We start from the raw sequence: 12,855 nt of genomic DNA on the forward strand, positions 1-12,855 counted from the left end.
GGATGGAGGTTAGGCTGACTGGCCTAACTTCAGTGACAAATCCTAAATCAGTGTCAAAGAGTGAAGTTTTTATTTGTCAGTTGGTTCTTCAGAGATGGTACCATCAGCTTCCATAGCCCCAAACTACCTAGCAATAGTAATTCCGAATAAAATTGCCCCCAGGTGGGATAATTTTCCCTGAGGGGCTGCAGTGTTAGAAAGCATACGGCATAGGATCCAGTTTCATTTCTTATTTTCCAATAAGGAAGCACTGCCTGGAAGCCATCCAGGTCTGCCTTACATGGGGAGAGTTATGTGTCTTTTCTCTTGCTGACTAGCTATCAACAGGAATGTGTTCCTTCTAGCCTCTTGCTCTAAAACTAATTATGCAAGTGTTTACCTGCATTGATTGACGTGAACAGTTGGACTTGGACAGTTCAGCCTGTTGTCTCCTCACTGTTCCATGTAGATCCTTTATCCCCCTTCCACCACAACTTCAAGGAATCAGTAAGCAACACTTGAATCCTGAGAGCCATCAGTGTATTTACTGCATTAGAAACATGGTCTTCTTGGTAGTGAAAAAACCCCCACTTAGTTTCCATTACAAAATTCCTGCTTACAATTTTAAAATGCACTTTTCATGAATGTTCTCTAACACTAGCTTTAAATATCTCATTTGTTTTCTACATTGTCTGTGGAAAAGGTTGAGTTAATTCAAGTAAATTCTACATGTTTATTCATGGAATAAATGGAAGCATGGGAAACATAGCAAATTATTTGCCTCTCATTTAAATTACCACTGTGAGACCAAGTTTAGGAGTTTTAAATGCTGCTGTAGAAAAGCAGATGTTTAACTCACAACAGCTGCCCTGTAGCCATCCACTGTCACCTTTCTGTCTTTCTCTAGCCAGCGCCTATGAGACTGAAATGAATTGAAAAGTTTTGCTAACTTTCAAATGTGAGTTACTTCACATGAAGCACTGAGACTACATTAAATACTTTGGCAGGCTCCCAGGGTCCCTTTCTTTTTCTGTTATATGGGTTTATTTAGTAAGGAACAGAATTTTTTGGTTTTTCTAAAAAGGTGTTTGTGAATGACTATCTACCGTGCTCTATATCTATCTATAAGTCTATGACATTGCCTATTTCTCATCTAGCATCCATTTTGGGGTGAATAAAGGTAAAAGTTGTTTGTTTACAGTACACTTTGTCTACACATGCCATAGCTTTGCATTTGTGGAAGCCAGACCACCTACATTCACACAAACACACAGACAGGCACACACACACATAGTCCAAACATCTTTGTTATTGCTTGTCCATCTATGTTGCCAATCTTCTCAGGTTTTTAAGCGTACATGATGGTTGCTGTCATTCACAGTTTGTTTTATTCATCCTGCAGGTCTCCTGTAATGGCTGGAGGTCTATTTGCCGTTAACCGAAAATGGTTTTGGGAGCTGGGAGGCTATGATCCAGGATTAGAAATATGGGGAGGAGAGCAGTATGAAATCTCCTTTAAGGTAAGTCATCAGGTCACCTTATATGATACTTCCCTACTTGTTTGGTACAGGAGTCGGTCTTAACACTTCTGGATTTTCATTCCTCTTATACTTTGTGATCATGATGCTTTCATTCATACTGACTTTTGTCTCTTAACTGAAATTAATTTAGTACAATACTATTTTTTCCCTTTAGGGATTGATACTAATTTCACAGAGAACTATGCCATAAACATATGCTCCAGAAGCCATACAAAAATCACACGAATATAGTGCCAAATCTTAGCCTACTACCATCAAAGAATTAAGTTCTACCTTGTTCCTTTTGTCAAATCTCCACTTACCTTCTCTCAGACACTGCCTTTACTTCTTGCTGAAGTGTGAGTTCAGCTCAATAAGTCAAGAGAGAAGTTCAGAAAAAAAGAAAATTGCATAATTTTCTGCCCAGTACAACAAGTTTGATCATTTCTGGAGACAGGGTCCCCTGGAGTCAGCTCAGGGAAATGAACGGAAATGGAAAGAGGACGTCATGGGAAGAAGGGCCCCTTTCAGTAGCAGTTAATCACTACATCAGCTCAACTGCTATGAGCTGTTATCTACTGGCCAAATTTTCAAAATCAGACTATTTTTAAGTTGTATTTGAATAATTGTAATGATGAAATATATGCAGAGTTTTCAAGTGCTCAGGTTATATACAACCAGCCATGGTATATCCTTATATCCTCTATGTCAACATGAGTATTCAAATGAGTTACTTGGCTTTTACAAGTTGAATTGAAAGGCTTGTTACTTTTCACATGTAAAATAGGTATTTGCATTAGTTTGATGAGGACTAGCATGTCTAATTTTGAAAATTAATTTTATTATGTTCCAATATACCCAAACACATAAGAATTCTACAAAGATTTTCAATGACTTGATGGAATTTCATGACATAGATAAATTGAGTCAAGCATATATGGATAAAGCTTGAAATTGAAATTAGAATTCGTATTTAGCTTCAGGATCTTTCCAACCTACTTCCAAACTCTGACAGTGTAAAGCTCAGTAAATAAATCTAGTATGTCAGCCTTGACTAATATCATACATCTTGGTGCATCTGAGTTTCAACAGCTATTAAAACAACAGAGCTGAGGCCATTCTGCTGAACACAGCGTGACCCAACACTAGACCGCCAGGCTGTCTTTACAGGAGTTATCGAGAACAGTAAAATGGTTTGTATTAACTGTGCTACTCTCATGTTTCTCCAAATCATTTTTATACCCCAGCAAAATAAAACAGGAAGGCAAGGGAAACCCAATAGCTAGACAGTATATTTAGAATATATTGATTTACCTTCTGTCCATTTAGGTTGTTTCAGAGGTAAATGTAAGTAGTCACTAGTAGCTGTCACAATCGTCTCTGACAGGTCACCCAAGATTTTATTATCCTATTTCAAATTTTCCTTTTATTCATCATTGCAAAGATACAATGCTCTCCAGTCTTTGTAAAGAAACCATGGTAACAGCACTGGAAATAGAGATACATACTAGATTGTCCCAGAGTGTTTTGCTCAAGTGACAGAATTTTTTTTTTTTTGAGGCAGCTGTGTGACACTGGGTCTCATTTCAGTCATATCTCCTGATTCATCTCATTAGTATATGCTTACCTTAGGGTCCTTATCCTTTCTTATTAATGTTAAAAGAAGAAAAAAATACTTCTTGGAAGTGATTGCCAAATAGGAACAACATTCTGTTGGAAGAATTTAACAGATGTAAGTTTTAAAGAGAAGATTGCTGTTTTGTTGGAATGACAAAAAATGGGAGAAAAATCACAGAGGCAGGAGGGAGAAACAGAAAGGACTGGTTTTTATTATATCAGAATCACCAATATCAGATTGGGAAAAATTTCTGCTTCAGCAGCTTCTACTGTAGCCATAGATTCAGTCATCTTAAAACTTACTTAAATGAGGACAAGTTAGCCAGACAGTTTAATTTACCGGCTTTATTCACAAAACTTGGGAAGACGGTGGGCTTGCTATCTCTCTGTTACTCATTAAGTCAATAAAAAAGACAGACAACCAGCCTGGTTCAGTTTCCTCAACTGCTTAATTGGGTCTGAAACTACATCTTCCCTTGTCTTACAGTGTCCCTATCTATGGCCTGTGGAAGTGTTGTAGGATGGGTGCCCTGTGTTGATGCCATGTCTCACATTAAGCATATATTGCTTGGCAAATAATTATCTGGAGTATCCTGCCTCAAGAACGTGTCTAACCACCAGACATGTACCTATTCTCACTCACTTCTTCTTTGACTCCATTAATTCTTAATATTTTGTAAAAACATGCCTGGTTTCCATTAAAAAGTTGTAAAAAGCAGCTGGTATGAAGTATCTTGTAATTGTGGGAAGTTTGCGTCTAAAGGACAGTTTCAGGCTGATCTTTAACCTCAGTGACAGACAAGGTGTTCCTTTCTTGTTCTTCATATATCATCTTGTTTTTAACTTCGAGATTCATTTGTACAAAAGCTGCTATATAATGGTAAATCAGTGAGCAATCTAGCTGCTATAAACAGAGACCGTGCTGATGACACGACCTTCCCAGTGTCAGAGAGGGGATTCTTGTGGCTAATTCAAATACAGTACTGTAATTATGAGGGGGTGCATTCCAGAGTGAGAGCTGTCATGTGCTCCCTGAAATGAAGTAGTGTCTGGTTGGTTTTGAACCGGTTGTCCTGCTCTGTGAACTCGAGTGAGGAGCGTTCGCAGTATTTCTGGTCCTCTACTCAGTGATGCATTTGAAACTCCATGGATCGACAGACTACTGTAACCCTTCTGCTTAATATTTTAACGGTAGATCCAGGTACTATAGAACAGACAAGCTGCAGCATGTGTCTCTAATTAGCACTGATAATGTTTTGATGCAAAGGTAAACTTACAGGTGCATTAGGGAAGATTTTTGATAAATGCGTGTGTCAAATGTCATGATTATATGTCCAAATTCACTGATGGCAAACGTTAGAATCACGTTTAAGAAACTATATGTTTGATATTTTCTGGCCTAATTTTATTTGAAGAATTTCCTGTATGTTGGAATGAAACTTCACCCCACAGAAATATTTGCATGCCAAGGGGAAAGATCACTTGATAATCAATATCCTATTAAGAAAAAGCATCTTCTGGACTAAAAAGCCTCTGCATTACTGTTCCAGAGACATCCACAGCCATCCTCACAGCTCACGTTGCAGGAGTGTTTGCTACAAATCAGGGGGGAAGCCATGAGTGCAAAGTGTGGACTTAGGGAGTCAGATAAATTGGAGCTTTCAGAAAAGTATGATAGCTAGATCTGTGCTAGTCAAGACTCAATAAAATAGTTTAAAGTCCTCTGACTTAAGGATTTATTAGCTTCTTCATCATGAACTTAATACCAGCTACTCTGCTCTGCTCACTGTAATCTTCAACTGCGCTTTGCAAAACCCCAGACACACAATGAATTAAAAGTCTGGTGCTGGATCAAGGGCCGTCATGCAAGCTCACAGGAATCACTAATAATAGCAAAGCCATATTGCTTTATGAGTTCAAGATGCTAAGGCAGAGTTCAAGGACTGATTAAAAATTAGATTAGCAGGACAAGTGGTTGCCTGGGGAGTCCAGCAGTTCCTGACAAGAAGAGGTCAAACCAGATTTAGGAAAGGTACTCAGGCTGGGAAGCTTGGAGGGAGAGTGTCAATTTTGATGTTTCTCACCAGCTCTTTCACTACATGTGACCTGGGGTGAGAGACACCAGGCTTCAGCGCAGAGCAGAGTCCTAGACAAAAGTCTTTTTCTGTGGGAGGAGGTTGCATTATCTCACTACACAGGAACAGAAGGTGGGTGGTGTGAGCAAAAATATATGTTTGTGTGTGTTTGAGGGGGAAGAGTGTTCGATGGAGAAAGAAAGACACTACAGAGAGTGACTCTGCGGTGAATCTAAATTTATTACATCATAATTCAATACTTTTTTCCAAAATACAGTACGCTTTATAATGTTTCTGTGACGTTTGGAATTGTGCCATAGCAGCAAAGGAAACTTCCTCAAACTTCAGGCATGACTATTCCAGGTGCTGAGTTGTCAGGAACACAGAGAGACAGGGGGATTTTTTTTTTTTTAAAAAAGCTGCTGCTTAGAAGTTTGCTTGACCTTTATTTCCTTGACTGCAAAAAACAACATATTTCTCTTTTGTTCCTTTCTTGCTTGCCAACATTGCTGCAGAGGACAGCAGCTAGTGTAGTGCTGGGTACTATGGTGATTAACTGCTGTTTCCAAATCAGAGCACAAGCGTGTACATTGAACGGATGGTGAAGCAGCCACAACCCATGACCTCTTCATTAAATAGTTCCTTAGATTAAATTTTACATAAGAAATAATGTGCAGCATTTTAATTTTTTGGCAGCATAACCTGGGGATCAATTTTTTAATTAAAAGATGTATGATATCTTGCTGATGATACTGTTCAGCGTGTGCTAGACTTGTGAAAGCTGGCAAAGCACTGGAACTGACCTGATTCATAGTGTCTCCTATCAATAACCAGGAAAGCCACTATTTAGGAAATCCTAAATTTAAATCTGTTAGTAAGGCACAGTTTATGTGCAAAATATAGAGCAGTGAAAGATATTAATTTCCTGTGTTTGCTGAAGATCCTTTACACTGGACATTCCTTGAACTTCCTAAGTCATACCTTAACAAAAATGCTGATGGTGATACCCTAGCCTCTTTGAAGCTAGTCACATATATCTAAAGTTGTTTTATCCTTATCCACGCTGACACATCTTCCAAATTCTCTTCATCACTGTTTTCCAACACACACCTCCATGTTCATTAGCCCCTTTCTTTATCATCATCATCATTAATTCCCTCCACTGCTGGCAATCTTGGCAGGAGGTAGGGAGTGGGGAGGCATTACCGCTTGTCAATGCAGTTGTAATCTCTATGAAGAACTGACAAACATGGAATAATGCCACTTTTCTCAGCATTTTAGAGGTGCCGGTGAGTATTGTTGAAATATCCATAGCCAGCATTTTCCAGTTTACACAGTACAGTTTTAATATCCCTGGCAGGAAATCCCACCGCACCACAAGTGAATGGTTTTGCTCTTTGTGAACCCATTGACTGCAGATTTTTAGTCAGTGATCCTATTTTTCACTTTTTTTCTTGCATTTATCTGAACATTCTCACTACATAGAAAAGTTCACAGGAAAGTATTCTTCCTTCTCCTTTCTACAACTGTTAAATCTGGTCTTTTGGCTTATATTTCAGGAAGAGTAACTGAAAAATCCCATCTACAACTTTTTCAGCCCCATTGTGGTAATACATTTCTTCTGTTTGTAGTCTATACTTATTGCACAATGCTTAGAGCACCAAGCTGAAACTTTGCATGGCATGCTTTATATTTCTTTTCTGCCAGTTTAGTGTTTGTTTGGGTTCTCCATCCATTTCAGTGTCTCTCGCTGTTGGCTGATATGTTACTGACTCTCAGCAGAAGTATATTTCTCAATCAGTTTTGAAGCCTGATCCAAAATCCATTCAGTCCCTTCTCAATCTTTTACATAATTTGCTGTATATTTATGTTCCTGTTCCACAGCAACACATCCTCCACTGCTCAAAAATCATGAGTGTCTTACTGCAGTAATTACGATTACAGTGTAGCATATGGATTGGAGCCTCATTCTCGCGTGCACAGTATTTACATTTTCCAGATAGTCCCCAGGCTGGTTGACTCACAAACTAGATAAGGTGGGGGGGGGGAATCGTAAGAGCAAGCAGAACTCAGTTTTAAAGACAAAGAAGTGATGTGAAAAGAGGGTGATTCACCCAAAATCCTGAAAGAGCTGTAGAACAGAGACAAAAAATGCATCTGTGACATCTCAGCCCCATTCAGGAACAAAGCCACATAACCATAGCTTAATCTCTTTTAAAGTTTATGTTAATGCTTGCCTTTTGCTTTCAACAATTTCTATAAAGTGTTTTGCAACGTGCTGTTGGAAGGAGCTATATAAAGATAAATTGTGATATAGTGTATAGTTGACATATAAACTACTCGTCTTTTGATCTTTCCAAGTTGAAATCGCATTGTTTTGATTTCGTCGTTTGGTTTTTATACCTCAGCCACAGACCAGATTCATTGCTTTCGTAAGAAAGAGACATTAGTGATCTTGAGAGTTTTATTACTTGCTTCTTAGATAAACAGAGAGGCATCAGTGTTGTGATATCATTTTGCCAAATGTCCCACACCACCTGAATCCCTTTCATGGTACAATGGAGGTCTGTAATATTTAACACAGAAGTCATTCTCCAATTTCTTGCATTTAGCACAGGTGACATAAAAATGCATTTTAAAGACAAAGTTGCCAGAATTGATCTTCCCAGGGAAATATTAAAAATGCCTTTAAAATCATTCTGAAGCTGAAACATAAACAGGAACAGCTGCTAAATATCCTTCAAGGCAGCCCAAGATTCATTTCAATTACCCTGCACAGCATACCTCAGGTGCAGCACAGCATTTTCAAGTTTTATATCTATCAAATATAAGCCAGCACAAAGTGTTATTTCCTCCCACTTGTTATTGCCTCAGTGTATCTGACAGGTTTTTTTCTAATTCCTTTTCTGCCTTTCTTTTTTCTTTTTTTTTTTAACTGATATCCTACTGCTTTAGAGGAAATGCAATATATGTCTACTTCAGCTCTCATTGTCTGAGTTAAAGTAATACTGGCCTACATATATATTTCTGCTTTCTTGTCTTTTAAATTTGTTCAGTGGCTGACCTTCATCTGAGTCAAACTGCTATGCTGTCCACTCTTCAAAGGCTAAGAAACCTTGATTACACTGTAATATCTTGTCTAGTCTTTGAAATAACACCTGAATTTACAAAAAAAAACAAAAAAAAAACAAAAAAAAAAAAAACAAGAACAAATAGTAAATACAGGTCTGCACTTTTCATTGGTGCACTGGGTTGTTTGAAGACAGACGAGGACAGAGAGGAGATTTCCCAAAAAAAGGTACAAATGACATAACATGCAATTAAACTATTAGCAGAAAGGTGAATAACTTTTTTTTTTAAGTGGTGGCACTACCCATATTATTTTAACATTATCATTTTTATTATTTTCAATATGTTTATGAACATGTTTTTCGGTGAATTATGTGAAATGGGATTAAACGTGAGGATTTCAAGGCTTTCTTTAAGAAGCAAATTTTACAAAATGGTTTTGAAAATAAAATAATGATAATGCCTACATGGCATAGCAAGACTGCTCTGGGCTGCAGTGAGCTATTTTGGCATGGAGGAGAAGGACTCATTTGGGTCTCCATTTCCAACCACCAGTAGATTTCCTCCCTGTGAAGGACTGTGCTCACTAGAAGGCCAGATGGGATGTTCTCACCACAGAAATAGGTACTGAAATACTCTTGATTCTGTCAGTATACATATTTGGGCAGAGTGATGTCCTGGACAGCTGTCTTTATTACCCTGTGCTACTAACCTGCAGAATTTGTCTCCTCTTCTGAGAAGCTACTGTGCACCAGAAGCACCTACCCAGAGCTCCTGTGCCTTAGTAAAGAGTTAATTGACTGTGTTGGGAAGTGGTAAGTAGCAGCTTCCTAAGTAGTTCTCAGCTGTACCCAACTGCAGCTGTGCCCAGGTGTCCCTGGAATTTCAGGACAAAGCCAAGCATGTCATCTTGCCCCACCTCAAATGCTTTCAAACCTTCCTTAACCATTTACACCAGTGTACGTAGATTTATCCTGTAATGTGGTGTAGATCCTTGGAATTTCATTACTAGGTGTCAGCTGGATGCTGTAACTAACAGCTGAGGGGCTGTAAGGGCTAGTACACAAATAACCCATCAGAGGCAGCTTCCTAAATCACTTTGCATCTCAAGCCTTCACTCTAAACCCCCTGTTTTCTCCATTCACAGTATGAATAGCACAGTCAGTCTCAGGGGCTGAATTCCAGTGTGCTACTTTCAGCAAGTGCTTTAAGTCACATTCAAGCACCAAGTTACCCCATATTGCAGTGTTTAGCGTCTGCTTGCTTGGATTGCTAAAATTTAGTCCCAAGCTCACAGTTACACTGTCAGGACCAAGCAGATATACCCACTGTAACACAAAGAGGCAAGCACAGCAAAAGAGGCCAAACTCTTGCCTATTTTCACTATTGTTTTAAATGAATGGAATAAATAATTTTGTTTTCCTGTGATTTCAAAAAGCCAGTAGCTACAGCCAGCTGGTGAGATGGAATAAGAGACAGAATAAGAAATGTATGGTAAAAAAAAGTGTAGAGAAACACATTGTTCTCTGCAGGCTTCATGCAGAATGTCAAGTATTTGTGATCACATCCTATTTTCCAATACTTTTTTTTAACAGTCTAGTTACTGTTGTTTTGATTCAGAGCGTATCAACTTTTGAATTAATCCCTTTCTCTATGGAAATTGTTGGTGAAACTTTCAGTTGTCTATGTTCTGCTCTGCTTCAGGCTCAGTCACAAACTTATCTCATGCCATTTTGCTCCAGAGGGCATGAAATACAGATAAAATTCCTTCACATATGTAATGCGTGTCCCTCATGTGGAATAGCAGCCATTCTGTTTTAATATTTGTGGGGAACAAGGAATTGTTTTGCCAGGACTAGGAAATAATTTTTATAATACCAATGTTTTCACTCTAAATTAATTTTAAACTCTTGCTGTGTGGTTGGATACTTGCAGCCTGTTCCGCCTGGGAATTTGGGGGGGGGGGGGGGGGTGGTTTTGTTGTTGTGTTTTCCATTTCCCTGATTCGCAAAGTCAAATTGCTGTTTTTGAAATCAGAAAGTTATGAATGTTGTCAGTATGCTATGTAAGTTGTCTTAATAGCTATATGGGGAGTTTGGTGGCTCTGCATTGCCAGAACATAGGAAATTATGCCCATAGGTATGTCTGGCATGCTTGTCATAGTTCCTCAGACACAGCACATAACCTTGCTCTCATTTACACTCGGTAAAACCTGGTCATGCTAGGTGAAGAATTCCTTACTTGCAGACCATCAGGATACAGCTTGAGTTTTAGAGCCATGAACTACTTGCGTTTCCCATCAGGGTTGACTGAGGTTACTCAGACCTGAAGCATCAAACCTGTGTACTCCAGATGGTTCCATCTGTTTCAGTATTAAAGTATTAATGATGAAATATAGCGGCACGATCTTCCTTCTCTGTCTACATAAATTTGATCAGATGGAAATTTATTTTTGTTCCTTTTTGTTTACAAAATGAAGAAGATCTTAGTATTTGAGCTCTGTATTCGCTATTCAAAATGAAATAGAAGACAGGTGTTTTGGAAAAAAAAAATTACTGATTGCTGGCTTGCTTTACTCACATAGCCTTCTTTTGAAATTTTGGTCCTGTATATTTTAAACAACAGACACAAAAATATCTTGGTTGTGTTGCAGGAAGACCATTGATAGATATTCTAAATATGTTTTATGATTTTATTTTGAACATACTTTACTTTTGCCTGGTGAGATTCCAAGTAGGAGAGTCTGCCATGTTACCTAATTGCAGCTATTCAGCAGGCAGAGAAGGCCACCACTATGACTGTGGCAGGGGTCATTGTCACACACCCATTACATAAAATGCCTTCTTTGCCTCATTTGTTTCCAGCAATCATTCTTTCATCTGCATTCTTTCTCTTTTCCAGGTGTGGATGTGCGGTGGTGGCATGTTCGATGTTCCATGCTCTAGAGTTGGGCATATCTACAGGAAGTACGTCCCATATAAAGTTCCTTCTGGAACAAGCCTAGCACGGGTGAGTAATCGAGTCTCGCTGTTTTTCAATGCCATTTATCATCAGTCTCTTCATTCCCTGTGAACTAGTTTCCAGTAAACCATTACAATGGAAAATGAATGTTTCTTTATTTTTCTGAAATGGGATGTGCAATTGCTGCAGTTATGCTGCCTTCCAGAGATAAGATTGCCAAGAAAAATTGAAATCTTAAAAATACAGGGTTTGGACGTCTCGGCACAGAAGTGCATTTCATGCTGATTCAAAAGAACCTAGGAATAACCTAAGGCTTATGGTTCTCGAATTGCACAGTGTTGTCAGTCATAGTTTTTGCAAGCAGGACCAATTTGAATGCACATTTTCTTATCAGTCAGCAGAACAGGCAGAATCTTGTGAAAGGAATATTTTCTGAGGCAAATAAACAGAGTAACAATGATTTGAGTGACTGTCTAATTATTGTGTAAAGCCTGGTGCTGGAATACAGCCAGCTTGGAGACATGCGAGTGAGAAATTACAAGACCTCTAGACATTTCTCAAAGACTACTGAACACATCCATATCCATGAGGGGCTTTTTGCTCAAGAGAAAATGTTCTATAACTTTCTGGAGATGTTCACAGGATGTCACAAGATGGGAGACAAAGGGCACAGATGTAGCTTCCAGGTAGATACTAGTATTTATTCATGCTTGATTTTGATATGCTCTGGTTTAGAAGATTTTTTTTTTTTTATAAAATGGTATTAATATTAACGTCTGCATATTGCCATAGGCTAATATTTTATGAATCATATTTTTTCTTAATAATGAAAATGTAGTATAAAGAAAAGAATAAATTTCTTGCTTCAAGGAGGAGATATTCTTGGTTTCAGCACCACAGGACAAGGCTTGCTGTAGTAACTGCAGCAGAGGAAAGAGGCCGTCTGTGCTGCCTGCCTGACAGCTGGCTAGACAGAGAGAAAGATTTGCCTTAAAAGAGCATCCGTGCAGACAGTGAGACATATGATACAGTAATGGGATTAGTGGTGGTGTCAGTGGTGGTGACAAGAAGTGTATTGACTGAATTCTGAGATGAAAATCTTCCCCCAGTATAGCTCTGTGTAGTCTCAGAGTTTCCCCTTCCAGATTTTTGCACTGGCTGAAATAAATTGCTTTGTTTATGGTATCCCCTGCAAAAATCGCACACAGCTTGAAATAAGAAATCCAGACCTCAGTCTGTTTTCCTCTATTACAGTACAAAGTATGTCATTAGAGAATATGCTGTCTTGAGCATTTTTTGTGGGAGCGAAAGACAAGCCTTTCTGTTTGGACTATTAGCATCTCATACAGTTTGGTACTCAACTAGCTTTCATGGAAGAACTGTGAGTACTTGGAGCCATCAGGTAGCCACAGCCAGCAGCCTCCCTATACTATTTATTCCAGCTTGATTTCAATAGATCACTTGTGAAATATTACAAAAAAAAACCATCCCCAGTTATAAAAATTAAATCTCTACCCGCGCACAGACTGAATGCCTGGTATCCTGTGGGAAAAGATCTAGTGGGCTGATAGGGTGGAGCTTATGATCCAAGGGCTAGAGCACCTCTCCTGTGAGGACAGGCTGAGAGAGTTGGG

At 38.8% G+C, this 12,855-nt stretch overlaps 1 protein-coding gene across 1 annotated transcript in view; it reads left to right on the forward strand.

The window, feature by feature from the left end:
- Positions 1 to 1,381: 1,381 nt before the first annotated feature.
- LOC104530383 (polypeptide N-acetylgalactosaminyltransferase-like 6) overlaps positions 1,382 to 12,855 on the forward strand; it is a gene marked incomplete at its 5' end in the record, with an annotated part of 31,295 nt that continues 19,821 nt past the window's right edge. Inside the window, 2 exons of the mRNA XM_010174947.1 lie at positions 1,382 to 1,499; positions 11,162 to 11,269. Coding sequence (XP_010173249.1) covers positions 1,382 to 1,499; positions 11,162 to 11,269 — 226 coding nt within the window. The remainder of the gene's footprint in view (positions 1,500 to 11,161; positions 11,270 to 12,855) is intronic.

Source organism: Antrostomus carolinensis, unplaced genomic scaffold, assembly GCF_000700745.2.
Source record: "Antrostomus carolinensis isolate BGI_N321 unplaced genomic scaffold, ASM70074v2 scaffold20169, whole genome shotgun sequence".
Taxonomy (NCBI): Eukaryota; Metazoa; Chordata; class Aves; order Caprimulgiformes; family Caprimulgidae; genus Antrostomus; species Antrostomus carolinensis.